The sequence below is a fragment of the Falco punctatus genome, assembly GCF_963210335.1.
Source record: "Falco punctatus genome assembly, chromosome: 5".
NCBI classification, from domain to species: domain Eukaryota; kingdom Metazoa; phylum Chordata; class Aves; order Falconiformes; family Falconidae; genus Falco; species Falco punctatus.
In genome coordinates, this window is record NC_137584.1 from 21,531,840 (window position 1) to 21,555,091 (window position 23,252).

At 37.1% G+C, this 23,252-nt stretch overlaps 1 protein-coding gene across 6 annotated transcripts in view; it reads left to right on the forward strand.

Moving 5' to 3' along the window:
- CSMD1 (CUB and Sushi multiple domains 1) overlaps positions 1–23,252 on the forward strand; it is a 1,231,811-nt gene that overhangs the window by 962,576 nt on the left and 245,983 nt on the right. For all 6 annotated transcript variants that reach the window (XR_013928146.1, XM_080387724.1, XM_080387722.1 and 3 more), the window contains one exon: positions 5,577–5,733. Coding sequence is in view for 5 of the 6 variants with exons in the window: in XM_080387724.1 (XP_080243850.1) it covers positions 5,577–5,733 (157 nt within the window). In the remaining variant the exon portion in view is untranslated. The remainder of the gene's footprint in view (positions 1–5,576; positions 5,734–23,252) is intronic.

The window sequence follows — 23,252 nt, forward strand, 5'->3', positions numbered from 1 at the left end:
CAGAACGTTTAATGACTAATGTCAAGCATACTTAGAAAAATTCTCTGGAGACAGAAGATCTGCCTGAGAGAAAGCTGTGCTGGGGAACCTGTTAGATACTTTCTTCTTTCATAGATCTGTTAGCACAATACTCCTGAGGATCCAAAGGAAACAAAGGCAAAATTGTGGTGATATCTGCACTGCAAGGCCTGTTCTTTGGTTCTGAGGCAACTGGCACAGCACAGCTTCCATTTATACAATCAGACTCTCTTCCACCGCAGCTTCTCTATAACCTGTGTTTATAAAAAAACATCTGATTCCTTTCTACTCTCATGCCAGGATGTCCTTATACATATTGCCATTGGAATCAGCCTTGTTTAAGCAAATGTATACTATCTACTCCCTTCTCCCCCTTCCCATTCCTGTCCTGATTTGCATGGGAAGGAGATCTGAGCATGTGAGGCAGAAATAAATTTTCATTTGCTCTGACCAGGTCTACAGTCTGAGCAACTGGGAAATTAAGACACTCTCAAAAGACTTACCTTTCCCACAGCTTTGGCAGGGGTGTGGACTTCTGAAGTTTCCTTTCTTTCCTATCTGCACCCTAAATGTGAGCAAAATATGTTATTTTTGCCTCCTACCAGCCTCCTACCTTGTCTCTGCACAGAAGAAAGCCCCAAGACTGCCTTGCAGGCAGCTTGCACGGGATAGGCTAAAGCTTAAGAATATTTATAAATCTCATGGTAAAATACAGGGCATTTTCCCACCTGAATGTCTTGCTCTGTTTGCAAGGAAAATATGCACATATGTAATGTTGCATTAGGTGCAGGTGCCCAGGTTTTGTTAATGGGGGGCTGCAGGGCCCCTGTGAGGAGCGGATGGGGCTGCCCCGGGCCGAGCACAGCCAGTTTCTGCTGGTTCCAGGCGGCTCCAGCCACCCCCACAGGGCATGGCCGGGCCTGCAGCCTTGTGAGGTGGTGGGGCCTTGGGGGAAATATATTTAAGAAGGGGTAATAATGCTGTGCAGTAGTGTGTAAGAAAAAGGAGTGAGTAAAAAAGTGTGAGAAACAACCCTGATAATGCCAAGGTCAACCCACCACGAATGTCTTACAAGATGTACAATGTCAGTATTTGAGGTGGGATTGCTAAGAATTCCATGAGGATGTAATGGAAACACTTGGGAACATATATAGAAAGATGCATAACAACATCAGCAAGTTATACAGGAATTATCTCTCAAACTATCAAAGCAACATTTTAAAAGCATTTCCCTTTGAGATGATTTTATGCCGTAAAGATCTGTACAATTAAGGAAAAGTGCAACGTTTAGTTGTAAGTGATTTCTTTTACTGTCAGAGTAAAGAAACTGGAGTTTAAGAAAATCTAGCCAGCATTTCCTTCTCCTTCAGGTGAGTGTCTGTTTTTATATTCCCACAGTAGGTGTAGATACAGTAGCACTGTTACTAGAGCATTTTGCCTCATGAATAATTGCGGCACTGTCCTCTTCTCTTGCCTCTCTATTTTAATCCCAGCAGCAGAGCAAGCACTTTCCTTTTCATTCCTCACAAATGTTTAGGTGAAATGGGGCGTCCCTGAATGCTCTAGCTACATTTATCCTAGTGCTCCAGACAATGCTGTGATCATTCCCCGCTGCCCCTGAGGCCAGATTTCACAGCTTGACTACATCCATAACGTTAACTCTAATCTTACAAAACAAGGTGGCTCACTCAAACTGTCTCTCAGAAACAGTCCCTGGCCTATGCAGCTCCTGCACTAATGCTTTCTCTGGAAAGATTTGTGAGGGTGTTTGTAAGTTTGAATTAAATATGTGCCAAGGATATACCAACGATAAATACTGTGCAGATGATCAAGTTGTGGTGACTGGACTCCTACTGTGGCAATTTTACTTGCTTTAAAAATAGAAACTACCTTCAGCTGTATATATTCAACTAGGTTTACAGTTGGCACAAGTGGGAATATTGAAGTTGCATATTGATGCTGTAGTGCATAGGGAGTAACACAATTTGCAAGGGTATTTCTGACATCAGTAAGACTGGTGCATGAGGAAGGGTCAAAACTAAGGCTTTCAAGAACACATGCAGGTTAACGACTAAAGTAATGGGTAAAGCTTTGTATAGCAGTGTCAAAGTCTGAACTTGAATTAGCAGGGAAGAAATCTGAACTCAAGTAAAGAAATAGAAACAGAAACACCATTTTGAGGCATATGGCAAAACTGAGTACCTGGATTATCTGTTTATTTTAAAGCTTATCCTTTCTCACTCACTAACACTTCAGCTTCCCGATCTCCCTGCCTTAACTGCCACTTGAAACTGCACAATTCTTTAAAGTGGCTAGATATGGTGAAATCTTTATAATGCAATCACCATGAATTTGTTAGAGGTAAGAGGAAGACCGGAATGTCATTTTGTGTCTTTCATCCAGTTGCCCAAATAGATTTTCCTTTTTTCTTCATCACAGAGAAAATAGTAATCATGGCATGTGATTTATAGGTCAAATGGGTTCTCCTAAATGAGTTAAATGGTCACACACAAACTGCCTATTGGGAGTGGTCCTTTGCCCACACTAATTACCAAACCATGACAAAGAATTGCTATGGAAAATGCTTTTTCTTTCCAGGAATGGTTCAAACAAGCTATCAATATAGACAATGGAGAATCAGTGCTTGTATCTGTTCACTAACACTGTTTCAGTTACTAGAGTAGACATGTACCTACTTATGTCTATAACGGTAGCACTGCTAGACAAGTATCAGCAGTTAAAAATTGTGACAGCTTTTTTTACAGCTGCTTTCACACAATCCCTCTTATCTCCTTTTTATTTCATAAAACAGTGTTTTCATTTGTGTCTGGATTCATCTAGAGAGATACTATTATTTGACTTGCTGATCCTCAGGTAGGAATAGTACTGGTAACAGTCAGTGAGGTAGAAGAACACTGTTGGAACAGGATGTCTAAGAGACAATTGTAGTAATTACATGTTGTTTGGGGATTTTTTAAAGATTGATTAAAATAACTTTTTTAAACAGATTTTTTTTTATTAATGACTATTAAAAACAGATCATTCAATTCAAAGTAATATCTCTCAAACCAATTAAAATATATCTGTACTTTTTGCATAATAAAGATGATCAGAATGCTATTAAAACCTTATATCTTATGGTGAATGAATTGTGTAATAGATTTCCAGCTCTGATAAAGCGCAATCAGTCCATGTAAGTCATCTCTAGTTCTGGCCCAGGACAAAAGCAGAAGCTTGGAAGCATTTTTGCAGATACCCTTAGCACAGCTTAAAGTCATATTTCTGCTGAGAGGTAGACATCAAGTATGTGTTACTGCTTGCACAAATCTTAAATACAATTGGTTGTGTCTTCTGATAGCTCTTGCATGTGCCGTCATACAAAAAAATCTTTGCCTTAGTAATGACAGAATATAATGTTCTGTCAATGGCTAGCATAATACATTAATTTTCAAAAATTTCTTTTAGGGAAGGTAATTATTTATATCTATGTATGTTTATTAAATTAAATTTATACTTTTATCTTAAAAAATCTTTATGCACGTTGTTTTTATTTATTTTTTTTTAATGTTGGCATTTGAGATGAATGAGGTAATTTCAAAGCATTCACCTATACTGATGATACGCTGGTATTTTCTCCGCTGAGAAAATAGCTCTGTTTTTAACTAATGGTCATCATCCAGAAATGCAGTTGCAGTGGTTTGTCTTCTCAAAAGATGCATTTCCAAATTTCATTAATAGATCTAACTGAACATTCAAATAGGAAGAAGTTACTCAAATGTAGCAATTTAGTTTGTTAAATGGGTCACTGCCTGCTTCTGGCTGGAATAAGTATAAATCCTCAATGTACCACAAAGTCTGAGAATGCAGAGATGAAGATCCAAAGCTTGAGATATTTACTGTAATTGTAGCTTTTGCCTTAGTTCTCTACAGTCACACTAGGACATATGAGATCAAGGTTAAAAAAAAATCTTTTCCTTCATATTAGAAACCAGCTGTTCAGACTCATTACTTGCTGTTGTATAAGCATCTACATGATGTATAGTATATGTTTTGGAAGTATGAAACACTTCATATTTGCTTATTTTTCTGTGTGAAAGTACAGGTGATTTCTTAAATTTAAAGAAGAGATTACTTTTTTTAATTCACTTTGAGACAACAACAACAACCAAAGCAAAAAAAAAAAACCAACCCAAAAACCAAACAAAACACAAACAATAAACCCACAAACCAAATCCAAACAACCACAGACTATTTTGGCACTTTGTGGCTTTCAGGGCTTGTAATAAGCAAAAATAATTCCCTGGCCCCCCACCCCCCCTTACCCCTTAGCCAACTCTCTGCACTTGCCTTGTATTAGTGAACAATCAGAAGGACATTCTTATTTATTCTAGGATTTGAAAAATCACAGAGGTTAATATTGTTGATTTCCACAGAATCACAGAATGGTCAGGGTTGGAAGGGAACCCTAGAGATGGCCTAGCCCAACCCCCTGCTAAAGCAGGCTCACCCAGAGCAGGTTGCACAGAATTGCACCCAGGCAGGTTTTGAATGTCTCCAGAGAAGGAGACGCCACAACCCCTCTGGGCAGCCTCTCCCCCTCAAGGTAAAGAAGTTCTTCCTTGTATTCAGAAGGAACTTCTTGTTTAGCAGTTTGTGCCTGTTGCCCCTTGTTCTGTTGCTGGGCCTAGCCCCATCCTCTAGACACTCACCCTTAAGATATTTGTAGACATTGATAAGATCCCCTCTTAGTCTTCTCCAGGCTATACAGGCCCAGAGCTCTCAGCCTTCCCTCATAAGGGAGATGTTTCTGTCCCCTCATCATATTTGTAGCCCTCCGCTGGGCCCTCTCCAGCAGTTCCCAGTCTCTGTTGAGCTGAGGAGCCCAGCACTGGACACAACACTCCACACACAGCTTCACCGTTTTGTCCTCCATTAAAGTTTTCCATAAAATAACATGGAAAATAAGAACATGTCTATACTTAGTCTGGAAAATAGACTCACATATCTTTTTGTTTGAAGATCTATCTTTCTTTCTTAAAACCTATATTAAAACAGAAATTACGGCAGGCTCAGACTCTGAAATAAAAGGTGACAATGTGACTTTAATACCTCAGTTCTGCTGTTGATATCTTCAGAAAGAAGAGAACTGAGTAGGCTGTAAGGGTTTATTTACCTCTTTACAGCCTTTCTTCAATGGTGATTTCAGAAATTGTGCTTGTGTTAGCCTTTGTGAATAATCATGAAAAATAATCTGAGTTTAAGAAACCTCAGAAGATATATATATCAGAAGATGTATAAATATTAATTTAATTGAAGATGAGCTCACAAAACTGAAAACAAGAAAAGACTATAAAATACCTTAAGTGTAACAATGTTTTTAATTCCACTGAACTGTATAGCCAAGTGGTATGTACATCACAACATGGAAGCATTAACTTTATGAAGAAACCATTGGCAATACATAGCTAAATTTAGAATTATTGTATAAAGATAAACTAAAGTTTTTCAAATATTTAGACTTCATGTCCAGTTTCATTCTATTATTTTGTTTCCACCAGGTGTATGATGGAAAAGATAGTTCTTCACGCTCCCTGGGAGCCTTCACCAAAAATGACATGATGGGAGTTATCCTTAATAGCACCTCTAACCATTTGTGGATAGAATTTAATACCAATGGATCTGATACTGACCAAGGATTTCAGCTCACTTACACAAGTAAGTAGTTAAAAAATATGGTCTCATTGACTGTTTTGTGGGGAGATATGTATTTCTCAGCTGCAGTGATTTCTCATGGAATGGTGAAGGTAATTTCATAGAATGTACTGTTGTTAGGAGACTGAGTTTTACTTGTCTATATGTTTAGAGAGATGTTAGTAATTTAAGAACATTACTAAAGCAAATTTGTAACCTTTCAAATTTAGAAAGCATTATTCTGAAGATTAGCAGTGGGGTTTGAAAAAGATGAATTGTTACATATGTGGCTTGAATGTATTATTGTTATACTGTGGCAGGATATTTATAGAGACAGATTTTGAAAATGGAACATGCAATACATGCATCCAAATATAATAATAATGATGATGATGATGATGATGATGATGATGATGATGATGATGATGATGATAATAATGAGAATAAAAAGAAATACAATGTGCCTCGGTGCACTCTTAATGTGTCCTGACTGCTTGTCAGGATCAGGGTGGAGTATGCTGGAAGGAAACCTGAGTGAACAAGTTTTGATGAACACTGCACTTATCCAACTGTTTTCATGTAATTAATCTGAGTAATCTAGCTGGCAAAACAATGAATCTTTTAAGGGGGATAACTTTGGGGATAACTAGTTTGTTTCCAACACACATAAAAGGATATTTTCTCTGGGTTTCAAAGAATCCTAAAGTTCCCTTTGCCTTCAGTTTACTGCCTTTTACATCAGCTTCCATGAGCTCCTGTTGAATCTTTCAGAGCAGAGCACCACATCATACTGTGGCCAAAAACAGAATCATAGCTCTTTTTAGTACATTTGCTGGTTTCCCTTTGGTTTGGAGCCAGCTGTGGAATGAGCAGAAACCATTCACTTTCCTTCTGTCTTTCTGCTATGCCTGGTAAATCTGAAATTTTATACTACCTTTAGTGGTTTTTTTCTTATGGAACCATAAAGAAATGAAATTGAAATGCCTAGATGAAATTATTGAACTGATTTTTTTTTTTTTAAATCTAGATATTATGTAATTTTTCATTTTATTTCAGAATCCAGAAATATTTACTAGGCAAATCTATTCTGATTTACCTATAGAGAGTGTAGAATTTTTATTTTGATATAAAAAAAGAAAATATTTGTTTCAAAAATAATCTATTTTAAGGGCTCTGATTTCAAGGGACTTGAATCTGTTCCTTTCAAATCCTGCTACAGTGATCAGTTCCACCTACCATTTAGAAAGAGTATTTAATTTAAAGATTAATTTTGCTTAAATTTGGCATCCAATAACTTGGTGTTGTTACACTTCAGTTCAGTTCACAATTCTAATAAGATTTGCTGTGCAATACCAGATTTTTCTATGTAAGTTATCATATTATAATTCATATCTTCAGGCTCTTTTTCCTGGCTGTTTGATTAGTCTTAAATCTCTGTTTTCTATTCTTCCACATATTTTCACATTTTCTGAAGTTTGTAGACAGAATTTGACAGTCTTCAACAGTAGTCTTCACAATACTGTGTACGTAGGCAAACCTGACTTTCCTACGTCTTCATAACATTTTACTTGTTGTTGTTGTTGGTAAATACCTCATTTATTATATCATGCGATCAGTTCCCAGCAGTTCATTTTGAGATGTTTATCTGTAATGACTTTTCCTCCTGCCTGTTCTCACTAGAGACAGTACCTTTTTGTAAATACAGTATTTTCTATTTTCAGGAAGCCAAATTCAAAATAATGCATTTATAGATAGTGACTATTGCACTAGATGATTTTCATCAACTGTCACAAGAAAACATATTCTGTGTTATTTCCAAACACTTCACTGGGGGACTTTTCATTATTTATAAATTGATACAAGCAGAAGATGCATTCTTTTGGAATGCTTTGAAAATTGGCTGCAGTGCTGACTTCTATTCTTTTTTCTGAAGGAGTCCAATCCTAGCAATATTTTAAAGATCACATATACCAGAAATTTATACTTATTATTTGATGGGATTGGAGTTTTTGGTGCCGTTCCAATACAGTTACTATCCAAATGCATCCATTTTCCTTTGGTAAATAAATCAAAAAGAAAATTATAATTATTTGTTTGGATTAATCAAGCTGTAGTTTACAGCTGGACTTAACTTTCCTGAAAGCTTACTCTGCAGTGTATTTATTCACTTTTCAGATTGAAATATAATGCCAGATACTTTAAAATTACTAAAACAAAGAAAAAAAGTTAAAATTGTGTTAAAATGTGGTCTCACTGAAGGAAATGAGAAATATATATGCTGTAGTGAATGAAATTGAATCATGAATATCGTAAGATTGTTAGAAAGAGCTTGGAGAAGTGATGATGTGACAAATCTGTGGTAAATCAGTTCTGGTTATTCCCTTTATGGTTGCTGAGTTCTCGCTGCCCGCAATTGACACATCAACTGCCCTTAACTGTTGCTCTCTCCAGTATTTTTCTTCCCGCTAATGCTATTAAAATCAAGATTAGTGCAACTTTGAAGTTTGAGTTTTAGAGCCATTGTAATGTGTTATTAAAAAGACTAACTTAAAAGTACTATTTCAGTTCTGTGCAACTACCTTTCTATTTTAACATTGTGAATTCTATGGATGATGTTAAATTTACAAATACAACAGAAGGAAAAGCTAGTTATCCATGAGAACAGAAGTGTGGATAAAGAAACTTTTATTTCTGTTTTCAGGATCTCGGTACTAACATAATAAAACAGAATTCTATAAACTCAGAATCCAAATTATATAAATTGTAGTATTCAGAATATGAGCAGATATTAAAAGAAAATCTGTAAAGGATTCAAGTTCTACTGAAATCTGCTGTGTAGGAAATTGTCTCAGGGTAAGAACAATACTGAATGGAAGCTAGTAATTATAATAATTTTATTCTTGATCTAAAACTCCAAAATCGTTTCAAGGAAATGGATTTATCACAATGTTTAGAGATTTTTTTAAAACTGGAAAGCATCATGATAAACTCTATACTCTTTCTCAACTTAACTGTTCTGAGAAACTAAGAAATATTTTGACCAAAGACTAAAATTATAGTGGCTGAATTTAAGAAAAGTCTCCAGAAAAATGGAGACAATAAAATTTTGCTAATATTTTAGCCTGAGATAGGCAGGGTAAATATGTACGAATAAGAATCAGTGAAACTAATTTGAGAAATAGCTGTATCTAAGTCTACCAGAGGAGAAAAAAAACCCCAGAGGAACAAAGAGAAAACTTATCCATTGTGTGTCAAACAAGTTAAAATAAAGCCAATTCCTTAAAACTAAGGTTAAAATGCATTAAAGTTAATAAGAGAAAATGTCTGTTTTCACTTATAGTACCTTTAGACCAGTGTCAGAGGGAACATCTACAGCCATTCATATCTCAGTGCTGAGGAAATGCAAACATGAGCTTGATGGGACTAAATCTTTTACCTGAGGTTGATCTCAGTTTTTAATAGATGATTCCTTCTTTAATGTCTTTTATATACCAATGACACAGGAAGTAAGAAAGTCTTTCAATATGAAAACTTTGTGGATTATTTCAGCCTTAGGAATGAAGCCCATATTGTACAAGTTTTCCTTTCTTATTTCTCACTCCTCTCAAGCAGAGCTTGCAAAAATAGCAAAGTTCTTCTTTGCCTCTCTCCCCAGTATATATTTCTTTTTTAACCATCATGGGGGATGGGAAGATGTAGCCATAGGCATTCCCACAGCTGGACCTACCTTTCCTGCTCACTGCTTATTGGAAGATTAAGCCATTCTGGCATAAAGATGCCAGTGCTTTGTGCTATAATGTTAGTACTATATGGTGATGATACAAAACTGGGAGCAGTGGCTGATACCCCAGCAGGCTGCGCTGCCATTCAGCGAGACCTGGGCAGGCTGGGGAGCTGGGCGGAGAGGGACCTCATGGAGTTCAGCAAAGGCAAGTGGAGGGTCCTGCCCCTGGGCAGGAATAACCCCCCGCACCAGTACAGGCTGGGGCTGGCCTGCTGGGAGGCAGCTCTGCGGGGAAGGGCCTGGGAGCTCTGGTGGGCAGCGAGGTGCCCATGGGCCAGCAGTGTGCCCTGGTGGCCAAGGCCAGTGGGACCCTGGGGTGCATCAGGAGGATCATGGCCAGCAGGTGGAGGGAGGTGATCCTGCCCCTCTGCTCTGCCCTGGTGAGGCCACATCTGGGGTGCTGTGTCCAGTGCTGGGCTCCCAGTTCTAGAGAGACTGGGAACTACTGGAGAGGGCCTAGCAGAGGGCTACACAGGTGATGAGGGGACAGAAACATCTCCCTTATGAGGTAACGATGAGAGAGCTGGGCCTGTGTAGCCTGGAGAAGAGTGAGAGGGGATCTTATTAATGTCTACAAATATCTTAAAGGTGAATGTCTAGAGCAGGGGTCCTCAAACTTTTTAAAAAGGGTTCCGGTGTGCAGATGAAGTGGCAGGCAGTCATCTGCGGCTGCTTGATTTCCCCCCCAGCCCCCAGCAGGGGCGGGGCGGGGGGGTGGTGTGTGTCTGTAAATACCAGGGGCCGGATTGAGGACCCTGGGGGGCCATATCCAGCCTGCGGGCTGTAGTTTGAGGACCCCTGGTCTAGAGGATGGGGCTAGGCCCAGCAACAGAACAAGGGGCAACAGGCACAAACTGCTAAACAAGAAGTTCCTTCTGAATACAAGGAAGAACTTCTTTACCTTGAGGGGGAGAGGCTGCCCAGAGGGGTTGTGGCGTCTCCTTCTCTGGAGACATTCAAAACCTGCCTGGATGCAATTCTGTGCAACCTGCTCTGGGTGAGCCTGCTTTAGCAGGGGGTTGGGCTAGGCCATCTCTAGGGTTCCCTTCCAACCCTGACCATTCTATGATTCTGTGACTCAGTGTTAAATTGACATTCAAATTAAAATGAAATCTTGCTGATGCCACACAGTGACAGGCAGTAAAAACAAAAGACAGCTGTCTGGTAAAAGTAACAGACTGCAACTTTAAATAAGGAGCAATGCAGTACGGCTTCTGCATAAAAACAGGCAGTCTCCCTTTGATAGCTAACCATTCCCTTATCGCAATCCTGACACAAGAGGAATTTTAACAGTGGCTGTTTTCACTCCTCATGTGGAGAACTGAACTTTCCTTGTGTCACAAGTACTTCCTTGCTACTCTTTAATACTCATTCTTTAAAGATAGTCTCTTTTCCTAGGTATAGAAAAAACAAAATCAGTCCTGCAACACTTCATCATACATGTCATATATAAATCTTTTGTGAAACTAAGTACTGCTTAATGCTGACTAGTTTGTGGTCTGTATGGAGCTGTACAGATCATAAAGTACTCAGAACTATACTCTACTTCCACAGTGATCACTCTTAACTCCTGTGAAGATAACTTGTACAGTAATTTTACTTGTGTCTTATTCGATGCACATAGATGTCAATGCAAAAATTACTTTCACAATTTCTTTTTGCCAGTAGCCGTGTTGTTTATCTTCTAAAGACATTGCTGTTTTATGTACATGTCCAAAATTCATAGAAAGAAGGTAAAACACCTAAAACAATCTTCATATCTCAAAACAAAGGCTGCAACAAAGAGGCCAGTGTCTGTGCTTCCTGTTCAAATACTTGTCCATCCTTGTTTTTTCAGTAAAAGTTTACACACAATGGAGAACAAAACACTTTTTCCCTTCACAGGGCTGGCTAGGACTATCAAAACTCATTTCTTCTCATGATGCCTGAAGATGCGTGTCTATATTCATGATAGCACATAGCCATGTCCTCAGAAAGTATCCCCAGGGTTGTGATGCGTAAGGAATTTTGCCACTATGTAGAACTGCTCTTTGGACTCTCCTCAGACCTGAGGGCTTTTAACAAGTTCCTTCACTGGCAGTCACCTGTCTGAGATAATGTGAAGCTGCTCTCAGTCCTTATCCAGACATCTACTTTTTTAGGAGCAGCTTATCTATTTCTCTATGGCAATTTCATGGTTCCTCAGTCTGTGCAGGATATAATAGAAACAAAAGCTTCACTTATCTGCAGGATAAGCTTTGGAGTTCATTGTAATGAGTCAGTGGAAGGGTCCATCCAGGAATATTGACAGATATTATCTGCAGGAATGTGCCTGGCAGTACTGCTACTCAGGAGTATGTTCGGCCTCACAACAGACTCCTGTGTATTTCAGAAACATGCAGAACTAGTTACAGACTCTATGAAGTCTGAAAACCATTCAGATTTGTGGCATACTCTGTACGTGGACTTTAACTTTCTGAAGGCCTTTCACTCATCTGTTGCTGATTCACTGCTATAGATTAAAAGTGAAGTCCCATGTTAGTTCCTCAATACTTGTCTTTTATTTGTATCCTCCATTTCCCTATGATGTGAAATCAGGTATTTTCCTGTATTTCTGATAAGATGGAAACGAGGGCTAGAAAAATTCTCACTAAGGATTTTTCTTTTTAAGAGTGAATGTTATGTAGATCATATCTTAACTTCCACAATTTAGAACCCATGACCATTTCTTTCATTGAAAGCTGAATTCTGGTAGCTATCCTTTCTGCCAGAATGGTGGGCAAGATTTAGACCTTTGGGCTGTGCCCAACTCCACAGAATTTGCATCAAATTATCTCTAGTGTTTCTAAAAGAAAATAGATTTAGGATTGTGCATAGATAGATTTTTTAAAAAAAAATGTAGGTTTAACATTTATTTTGCATTTATCATCCTCTATATTTAGCATGCATAGTTAGGAGTTTTACAATATACTGTTCATTGCTCTCAATATATTCTTTTCAGTTTAAGAAAAGAAGTTTTGAAATACATTTCTCAGACATGATGCACACATTTGGCATTGATAGTATTCTGTTATTACTAGACTTCGTTTTAATCTTTAGTTTAAGTTCTCTATTATAAACATTGTCTACCCCCACATCTTTCAAGAGATAGTGAAAGTTAGTGCATGGAAGGTGAATCTGAATTAGCATAATCTAAATTTATATAAATGGCTTAAACCTGGAAAGTAAAGAGAATCCTGAACTGAAATTCAGTTTAGTTCATTTCCTATTCTACAGTAATTGACAATGTTAAAAGAATGTCAATAAAAACAATGTTCTGAAACTGCAGACTCAGTCAATTCTTCTAGCACACAGGCTCACATTCAGAAATACAGTGGCTTTGCCACAGGCTGTATAGTGTCAGTTGAGCAGAACAATCCAGTAATGAAAAGAAGCTCTTTCAATTTCCTTTCAGTAATTAATTGGTGTATAAGATCTGTTCCAAAGAGAATCTTCAGACATTGAAGTAAAAATGTAAGACAAAATTAAATGAAAATAAACAAAAGGCAAAAATCATTAAATGAGTAGGTTATAACCTATACGTGTATGTGTATATATATATATATATACACACACATATATATTCACAGATTGTTTTAAGATCAGTACAATTATGTGACTAACCCCAAATTAATGTAGGCTGTATTGAGTGCATAGGGAAAATTATGCTAAAAGAAAGTCAAAGTTGCAAAATTGGGAAGTAAACATTTAATAAATGTTAAAAGAAAGGTTTGTTAGAAATTTTAATTAACTTGTGTACAAGAATTACTATATCCTGTTTAATAACATGATCATATCATAGTCTCTTCCCTCCCACCCACCCCCCCAAAAACAACAACAAAAAAAGTAAACTGTCTTCTGCAGGCTTTCAGGATTTTCAGTACAGAAGTATGAGAAATAGAGAATAGTGTTTTTTTGGTTGCAATACAAAGGAAATAGAAGCCAGACTTGTAGAGAAGGGAAGAACAGAGAAGGAATATGTGGGCACCTCTCATGTTTCCATGTCTGCAGCTTGGAATAAGGGAAGCTGCAGTACCAAACCAGAGAGCTTTGAGAAGTGCAGCAGGCAAGAAGAGTGCCTTGGCATATAGGGAAAGATGACGTTTGAGACAAAAGGACTAGGATACACATGTAAAAGAGGAGGGTAGCAAGGCAAACTCTCCAAGAAACATTGGAAGCATGTGGACTGGGGGACTGAGACTGCACTGGTAAGAAGAAAGTTGCAAGAATGAAACTGGGAAGAAGAATCACAAAAAATAGAAGAGTAGTAGCATGCTGTATTAAGAGTAAGGCTGAATAGTCCATGTTTATTAAACTCTCTTCAAAAATACTTGGAGTGAAAGCCAGGCTTTTGTTTGAATTAAAATATGCATATTTGAAATATGTATACACAAGATTAATAACATCTTTTTAAAAAAGATTTCTGAACATTTGAAAGAAAAACATTTTACTTAGTCTCCAACAATTAAATAATTTATCATTTTTATATCCCTAAATCATCCCTCTGTGCATGGGATTAGAAAGAAAAGGATGTTACATATTTCTCATTTTCAATTAAGGAAAAAAAAGACATTTTATATAAGGAATTAAAACATGTAAAATGATAATTTGTCAAAGGTTATTTTGATTTGGTTCTAATAATTGCCAGTTGTAATCTTTTGAAGGACTTCTGGCTTTTCTGTGTATGGGTCAGAGATTCTCACCCCATCTAAAGCCACTAGGTTTTCCTGTGGTAATCACAACTATTGCCTTTAAGAAAAGAGCTTCTTTTTGAAATCTCCTGTTATAAAGTTTAAAATGCAGTTATGCTTTGAAGGTGAGAAAGATAGGGGCTAGCAGAGATCACCATAGATATCCGTATGCATGTGTTGGTTTACATTTATATTGAAAATTTATCTTTAGAATATAACAGGAAGATTTTTCAGTAATACTAATTCAGGTAGGCTTCTTAAGGATATTTCTTTCTCATCTACTGATGTATGCATCCTAACTATAATACGTGGTTTAAATTTGCAAGCAGATTTCAGGTAAATTCATAATCCCAGGTGTGCTGGCCTAAAGATTATGTTATTTTAATATTAAAGAAGTGATGCTGTTTGACGAATTATTTCTTAGACCTTAATGGGAACAAAGCTTCCATGAATCTGTCAGTGCAGCAGCTTGAAGAACAAAACTTGTTTACCTTCTTTGCCACCTCAACCTGAACTTTTTCTCTCTTATTTTTTAAAAATAATCTATTTGTATGAAGCCATTATGGGTTTAGCAATTATATGGATGTATGTAAAATTGGACTTACTGAATTTTAGGTGGGATTTATTCCAAAAATTTTTCCATTTCCTCTGCTTTTCACAAAAAGACTCGTGTTTATTTGCAATGAATCATTTCCTCTTTTCCAAGTTTTACGTAAGTAGACAGTAATGTACTAACAATTTATTGCAATTGCTGTAAGCATGAGAATTTTCCCCAAAACAAAAACTCGTGTCTGAAAGCTTAGGATACTTGAAGATACTGTCGGTACCTTATTGTTCTTTAAGACTAGTATTCTTGCCTACTTTGGCCTCATGTTAGACAAAAAATTATTATTACCAGTTTAGGATTATTGTCTCAACCCTCTTTGTTTTGGGAAGGAGAAACAGCAGCTATTGAGTATGAGACAAGGGCAAAACCTGCCATTGTTATCTAGCCAATTGTCTTATTGATATGCAATTCCTTCAGTCAGGTAGATGATTTTCACTTAGAAAACTAGGATGATAGACCAATCTTTCTTGCAAGCTCCTTCTTGCTGCGATTCAAATGTAAGATTTTTTAAGTGCCTCATTGCTGATTTACAAACTGTCAAATTTATGAAAGTATAAACTATAACAGTCTAAATATTATATGTCTATAACCATGTATAGAAATATATTTATAAGTAAATTTATAAATTATAAATTTATATAAATGTAATATATATATTATAAAGATATTATTCTGTTCCATACTTCTCATACTGTTATACAAAAGTAAAACCTTACATATGATTTTTGGGGTTTTTTTAATGTTGGACATTTCAAGGCATTTGTGTGTGCCCCTGAGATCAAAGTTTGACCTTAGCTTTCTTCTGACTGATTTTTTCCCTTTCTTAAAACTGTTTAAATGACCTCTTCTAAAATAAATAATGTAAAATACATTACATAACCATTTTTTAGATTTTTTTAATTAAAATAATTTATGAAAACATAAATTTTCAGGGAAAAATAATCCAGAATTCATTTGTAAGGATTTTAACAGATCAGATGTAGGAATGGGACTGTTTTCTCTCTTGCCTTCATTACATGAGGAAATAGTTTACATTTCAACAAATTAAGCTTGTTGCCCTAGAATATAATCATTTTTTATAACTGAACATTAGCAATAAATAGGGAACAGATTTTTTAGTCATCAAAAATATGTTTCTTATTATTTACAACTCAAATTTATTTATTAATAAAATTAATTTTATTCCTTCAGAAGTTTATGCATGGTATTAAAAACACCCTGCCAAAACTATGTGTATATGATATATGAGCAGAATTAGGATGCATGTAGAGAGCAGACTATTTGGAAGAAAGATAGTTAAAGAGGATGAATGCTATAAACTTATTTATTTCTGTTCCTTTCACTTCCATAAACTTTCTAGGTGGGTAAAGTTGCTTAAGACAGAATGATGACAGGTCAAAAAGATTTATGTGTTTCTCATTATTTAAGTTATCTAGATTCACCACAGTGTATTTAGAACTTGATTTTCAGAAGTGTCAGGCATCAACATCACTAGCCAGAATAACAGGCAGTGTGTGAACGTAGTTTCCTTGTCAGTGTGTGAAAGAATGAGCACAGCTACAGATGATGGGGATCTTAACTTTCAGTCGTCTGTGCCATACTGATTTTTAGAATCTTGTACAATTTTTTCCATACTTCAATCCATCCTTTATGTTCGTGGTGACTTGATAACTCTGAAAGTGATTATTCTAGAAAAGACTGTGAGGAAAAAAGTGCCTTTGTAGTCACTGAAGCATATGGCAGGCGTTAAGCCAAAACACCTTGCACTAAATACCATGAGAAAAAATGTATGTGTCCATGTTATTTCTTCTCCTTTTCTACTCCCCCCACGACGAAAAAAAAAAAAAAAAAAAAGTCAGACCAGTGCTCTGCTCACAAGTAACATACAGAATATTTTTAAGTGCTAACTGTATGAGTAACTTCCTCGCAACTGCAGAATGAGTATTTGTTGGCATTTACATGCATTTAGAAATCTATTATAGACTCTGGACATTATTTACTCTTTGGTAGCTCAAAAATGAGTGTGTAAAATATATAGATTATGTATATGAGCTTAAATTGCTTGAGATTTAGATAACACTAACTGAGTTCTTGATGTTTCCAATATTTTCACATTAACTTACCTTACCTTTTAAATATTAAAACAACTTTTAATTTTTCCATGTATGTACTGAAGGATTTATATATGCATTTGCCCTACTTTTTTTGGAGTCATCCCAAAATATTTTACTACATCACTTTCAGAAGCTAAAGACAGATTATACATCATTTATAAGCTCTGACCTCCCTAGCAAGTAGACATGAAAAAATAACATTACCTTTTCACTGCGCAGGGCCCACCCAGTCTATACTTATGGTATAGTAAATTATATAATTATTAGAGATTATTAAACACTATTTGGAGTCCCATGGGGTGTGCTTTTAATCCTTTAGTGCTTAATAAATGAGCTGAAAAAGCTTTTCTAAATTCATGGGTTTTCTTCTAAATTTTTAATGGGGATTAGTGGCATTGCTGTTTTGACAGTATTTTCTCATCTGTAACAAACAGTAATATTATTAGGAAATTATATGAGTATAAATTTACTCATGTAAGCTGAGATCATTAATAGTGTTGACCTACACCTATATGCTATATATTTTGTTTCAGGATGTTCTTCTTTAGGTTAGAGATTGAAAGTTTTGCAGATAGTCCAGGTAGCATTTCTTCTAAAAAATCTTTACAGTTTTGCCTGGTAGGCTTTCTATTTAGAGTTCATACTACAAACTGCCAGAGTCAACTGCAGGCACAACGCAGGTTCATGCTTTTTTGAAGAAACTCCATCTATATTATTTTTTTAACAGCTTGGTGTCTACAGTATTCTTTTACTTGCTGGTTACATTGTTCTGGGATCATATCTGAGGCTTAGGTGCCAGTCATTAAAAATGAATCTGTGCAGAATCAGAACACCCAGCAGTGCAAATCTGATCTGAATCTGGCATGAACATGACTGAATTCCTGTAAAATTAACTAGAGCATACAAAAGGAAACTTAGGAACATTTTGTGCTTTTATGCCAGTTTTATATATGGTTTGGCGTAAAGTCACAATGGCATTGACAAACAATAATTAGTGCAACATAAAGCTTCTAAATAAAGTTAACCTGTTAAAAATGTTGAACACATTTGCACCATGGGACCATAGTATTAAAGCACTGTGATGATACATTTATTTTACTGTCAGTTCAATTATTTCCTGTGTTAAAACTCTTTTCCATCTCCATGGGTGAAGTTTTAACTGCCATAGTATACTTTGTGCTAAAGCATGAACAAGGTTAACTAAGCCAAAAAGAAAAAAAGGAAGGAGTAAACCCCTGCAGCCTTATTTCTTGGGTGCTCATAAAGGACCTATATTCTGGTCCCTGATAACAGTGTGCTTGTATGTTCTGCTAAGACAGATATAATGTAACATGCCTCATCATTTCCTTGTGTCGGAAGTAAAATTTGATTATGAGTACCATAGCTTGCAATTCAGAGTGTCTGTTGCTTTTGTCCACTTTCTAGACCAAGAACTCAAACTTTATTTTTTTCCTCATACTCTTCAAAGAAGTCTTAGTGTTGAACTCAAGGTTAGAGTTTCAAAGTAGGGACCAAATACTGAAGGCTGGTAAAGCATACCTTTTAGGTGCTTATTTTTTTGTGTGTCTGGCTTTAGGAGAATGTTTATTTCAAGAAAACTTAGGACTTGTTCAAGAAATAGGGGTAGGAAATTACTTATTTTAGATTACTTAATTATCATATATCTACTGTAGGTTTACATGCAGTGTAAATGCTCGTATATATGTGTGTATATATATATATATGGTAAGCAATTTGTGAACTCTCTTTCAAAACAGATGAAAAGAACATTTGTAGGTATCTTAGAACTTCAGCTTCTGTTAAATGTACACTGTACTACATAGAATCCCTGAGAATTGCCCTTGGAGACACAAAATGAACACTTGCTTCTGCCTTCATATTGAAGACAGGTTTTGGAACTGAACTGAAAGTTGCGCTCCAGGAAAGCACGTAGCATTCTCCACCTATTCATGGACACAAAAAGTAGTCCAAAGTAAAAACACGTTAGTGCAGATAGCGTGGACATCGTGTCCTCATCTTCACTGTTTCACTGCTCAGATTTGCTTCTGCAGTACTGTACTGTGTACTAGTGTAGATAGAACCACAATATGTGTCATAATTAAACTACATTGAAAGAAGTTGTAATAGTCTACATACATTACAGACATGTAAAGAATTTTTACCCTGAAAACTGGTATTTGTACATCCATGATCATTTATATCAAATATGACAGAAAAATCACATTGTATAAATAGCATCAGGAAATGATCGCCAGTCATCAAGATGTATTATGACTGTTTTGGTTTTGATTTAACTGGCTTTTAGCCATACATTTTTCTGATAATCCTTTAATGAAAGTCAAGAATAAGGTAAGTGGCAGCAATTTCCTTGTACAATAATCTTTCTCAGCAGTAAAAATATTGGCAGAATTTCTGACTGCTGGCTCGTTTCAATGTCAGGTGAACCAGAATACTGTGATTGTATGGAGCTCATGACCATATTTCCCCACTGTGAGAGTTCACCGCACCTACTTTAACACTGAAGTTTTGTTGCAACATTTTGACAATGAGTTTTCACAACAATATGGCCCTTTATGAGAAATTGCACCAAATGTACAAGAGCATCAGGGAATAGGGAATGGAAAGTTCTATTTTTTGTATGATAGGAAAGGATGGGAATTGGATAAAATCTGGAAAGGCAGCTTGCCTGCAAACACACAGGGAAAGAGCCTGCTATGTTTGTACACAATTAGCAGCACCTACTTGTATGTGAACCCCCCGGTTTTTAGTAAGGCCTACTGACACAGATAGTTTTGCTGGTGAAAAAGTGTAGTAAATGTGTGGCCATAAACTATGTACTGTCATTCATATATTTTTTCTAGAGTATTCAAACTGGCATTAAAAAAAAAAATGGCATTAATCCCAGCAATCAGTTTTCGGGTTGTCCTTGCTGAGAGTATTTTGTTTTTCAGATACAAAAACCAATAATACTCTTTATTTTGTCATAATGAATATTTGTACCTAATCTTTTTTCTAGGCATAATATTGTGCAAAATGTCCTGCTTTCAACTGGAATAGAGTTAATAGTTAATAATAAAAATTAACTCTATTCCAGCTGAAACCAGGACAGTATCCACCCCTTATTCCATACCACTTACATCATGTCACACTTTCCAATACACCCTCATTAACCACTATCACCCTTCCCATCCTTTGATATAATACACAGACATCATTCCCCTAGTCTATGCACCACCCTTGTAAAAATGTCTATAAAATGTCCACAAAATGTCCATTGAGTTCATTTGGTCCATGAACATGATCTCTTATGGTGGTTACTCAGGAGAAGAGAGGTTGTGTGTTGTATGAGGTTATCAGGCATCAAAGCCAGCTCAGGTCGGGTCACTGCTGCACTTGCACTGCTTCTTGTAAGGCTTGTCCTCCACTGGTTCAGGTAGTTGTGCTATAGTCATTCCTATAACAGGAATCTCAAATCATGGGTTACAACAATTTAAAGGTATATCTATTACAATCTCCACCCCTGTACCCTTCGGACCACCCCGTAGGGTTTAACATTGCAATGAACTCTTCCCCTTGCCCCTGGTCCGGCTTGGGCTTATCCACAGAGTGCAAACTGCTCCAAGTGGAGCCTCAGCTATGAGCCACAGTCTCTCCAGGGGTACACCTGCTGCAGCACAGACTCATCCACAGCCACAGCCACTTCGAGGTGCACCTGTTCCAACATGGCCTTATTCATGGGCCATCACCATAGACCTACTCCAACGTAGCCTTACCCACAGCCACAGTCCCTTCAGAAGTAAATCAGCTCCAGCATGGCCTTATCCCTGGCCACAATCCCTTCAGGGCTGCACCTGCTCTGTCCTGGGCTTATCCAGGCCCACATGCCTTGATGTGCTCCAGCATGACCTCACACAGAGCCACTGATGCTTTAAGGTGTACCTGTTGTAGCATGGGTTTATCCACAGCCACAGATGCTTCGAGATGTACCTTCTCCAACATGGACTTGTTTTTGGGCCACAATTCCTTCAGAGGCATACCTGCTGCAGCACAGACATAACCATGGCCACAGATGCTCCAAGATATACCTGCTCAGGCATGGACTTAGTGACAGCTACAGGGGCTTTGGGGTGTCCTGCTTCCACATGGACTCATCCACAGGTCACAGTCCCTTTGACTCGAGTTCACACTGAAGTTCCAGCCTGTCCAGTACAGCAGCACAGAAACAGCAGCTATGCCCCGGCTGTCTGCCAGCTCCAGCATATCACCATTGCTGTTATCAGAATGTTCTCAGGGACAGCACAGTGAGATGATAAGCAGTACAGCAAGCAGCAAAAGCAAGAAACAGCCACTAATGAGCACTAGAGTCTAATATATAGTAAGGCGAGCAAGCCCCATGGTAAGCACAGAAACCTGCCCCTTAATAGCTAAACAGCAATATCAGCTATAAATTCAAACTAGCACATTCCAGTCAAATCCATTGTTATCTCAAATCCTTCTTGCTCTATGTTGGGCACCAAAAAGGACTGTCATGGTTTGACCTCAGCTGGCAACCAAGTACCATGCTGCTGCTTGCTCACTTCCCCCCACCCAGATGGATGGGAAGGAGGATTGGAAAGGAATGTAAAACTCCAGAGTTGAGATAAGAACAATTTAATAGGTAAAGCAAAAGCCGCGCATGCAAGCAAAGCAAACCGAAGAATTCATTCACTACTTCCCATTGGCAGGCAGGTGTTCGGCCATCCCCAGGGAAGCAGGGCTCCATCACACGTAATGGTTACTTGGGAAGACAAATGCCGTAACGCCAAATATCAGCCCCCCTTCCTTCTCCTTCCCCCAGTTTATATACTCAGCATGATGTCATATGGTATGGAATACCTCTTTGGCTAGCTTGGGTCATGTATCCATTCCCAATTTCCCATGCCCCTCCAGCCCTCTCACTGGCAGGGCCCAGGAAACTGAAAACTCCTTGATTTAGTTTAAACATCACCCAGCAACAACTAAAAACATCAGTGTGCTATCAACATTGTTCTCACATCAGAGTCAAACACAGCACTGTACTAACTACTAAGAAGAAATTAACTATCCCAGCTGAAACCGACAGTATATAAACCTAAAAACTGAGACTACCACGGGTCTTTTCCTCAATTGGCAATAATTAGAAGAAATAAAAATCCATACTTGTTTTCCAACGTGACCTTTTGATAGAAATATCTGAATAAACTAAAAAAAACCCCATCAAATACTGAAGCGTTTAGTGTCTCAGAGGTATTTAAATTTAGGCTTCATATTTTTGCTTCCAGTTAGATATTTTTACTAGCATGTTATTTTTTTCTGTATCGTGTGTGCAATAGAACATTGAATTCTGATACCCAAGACAGTGAGTGGTTATGTTCTTTACAAGCAGCTTATCTAACACTTTAACCAAAATAAATATTTGATTAGATTTGAGTTTAGAATAGACTGACAGAAAATCTTAACTCCTCTATTGATACAAATTCTCCCACAGAGTCTCAAAAATAAGATTTTAGAAAGCAATATATTTCTGTAAGGGACTTCTTGTCCTCTGACATGCACAGGCTGAGGAATTCCTATATCTATTGCTGTGTATTCAGACAGTGTCTTTACTAAAGCTTATTTTTCCTACTTCTAATTTGCAGAGGACTTTTGCCATTTACAGATACAGAAAAACAGTTCAGTGAGTATTTGTGGAGTATGACAGTCTTGAAGAAGCAGGCAATTCACTTTGGGATAGTGCTATTGACAGGTGAAAAAGTCTTTCCACATTTGGAGAATGATGGCTCAAGAACTGTAAAAATATGCTAGATTTAGAGACACTTTGTCTACATTTATGGTATTCATGTTAGAAGAGTAAATGGACAAAATCATTACATTTCATGTGATTATCTAGACCAGTCTGAGGTGGAGGAGAGGAAGAGCCAGTAAGTAGTTAACTAATTTATTCTCCTGTTATTGCAATAGTAATTGAATTTTATGTGATATGCAGTTCTAGTTAAACTTTATGTATTGATTTATTTATTTATTCTTAGTATTTTATTTATTTATAAACATACACACAACTACACAGCTTTTTGTAATGGAAATCAATATAGTCTAACATTTGGATGCTATGATATATACATACTACATATTTAGCAATGTAACAGAAGTAATTTCAAAACCGTGTTAGTCAAAATAATGCCAAGGGATAGTAAATAATTTTACAGGTTGGAGATTTTAGGCTTAAGATAAACAAAACCCAACAATTCTTATTTGTTGGCTCTTCCTAAATGCCAAATCTCAATCTACATTTTGAATTAATTTCTGTCTTC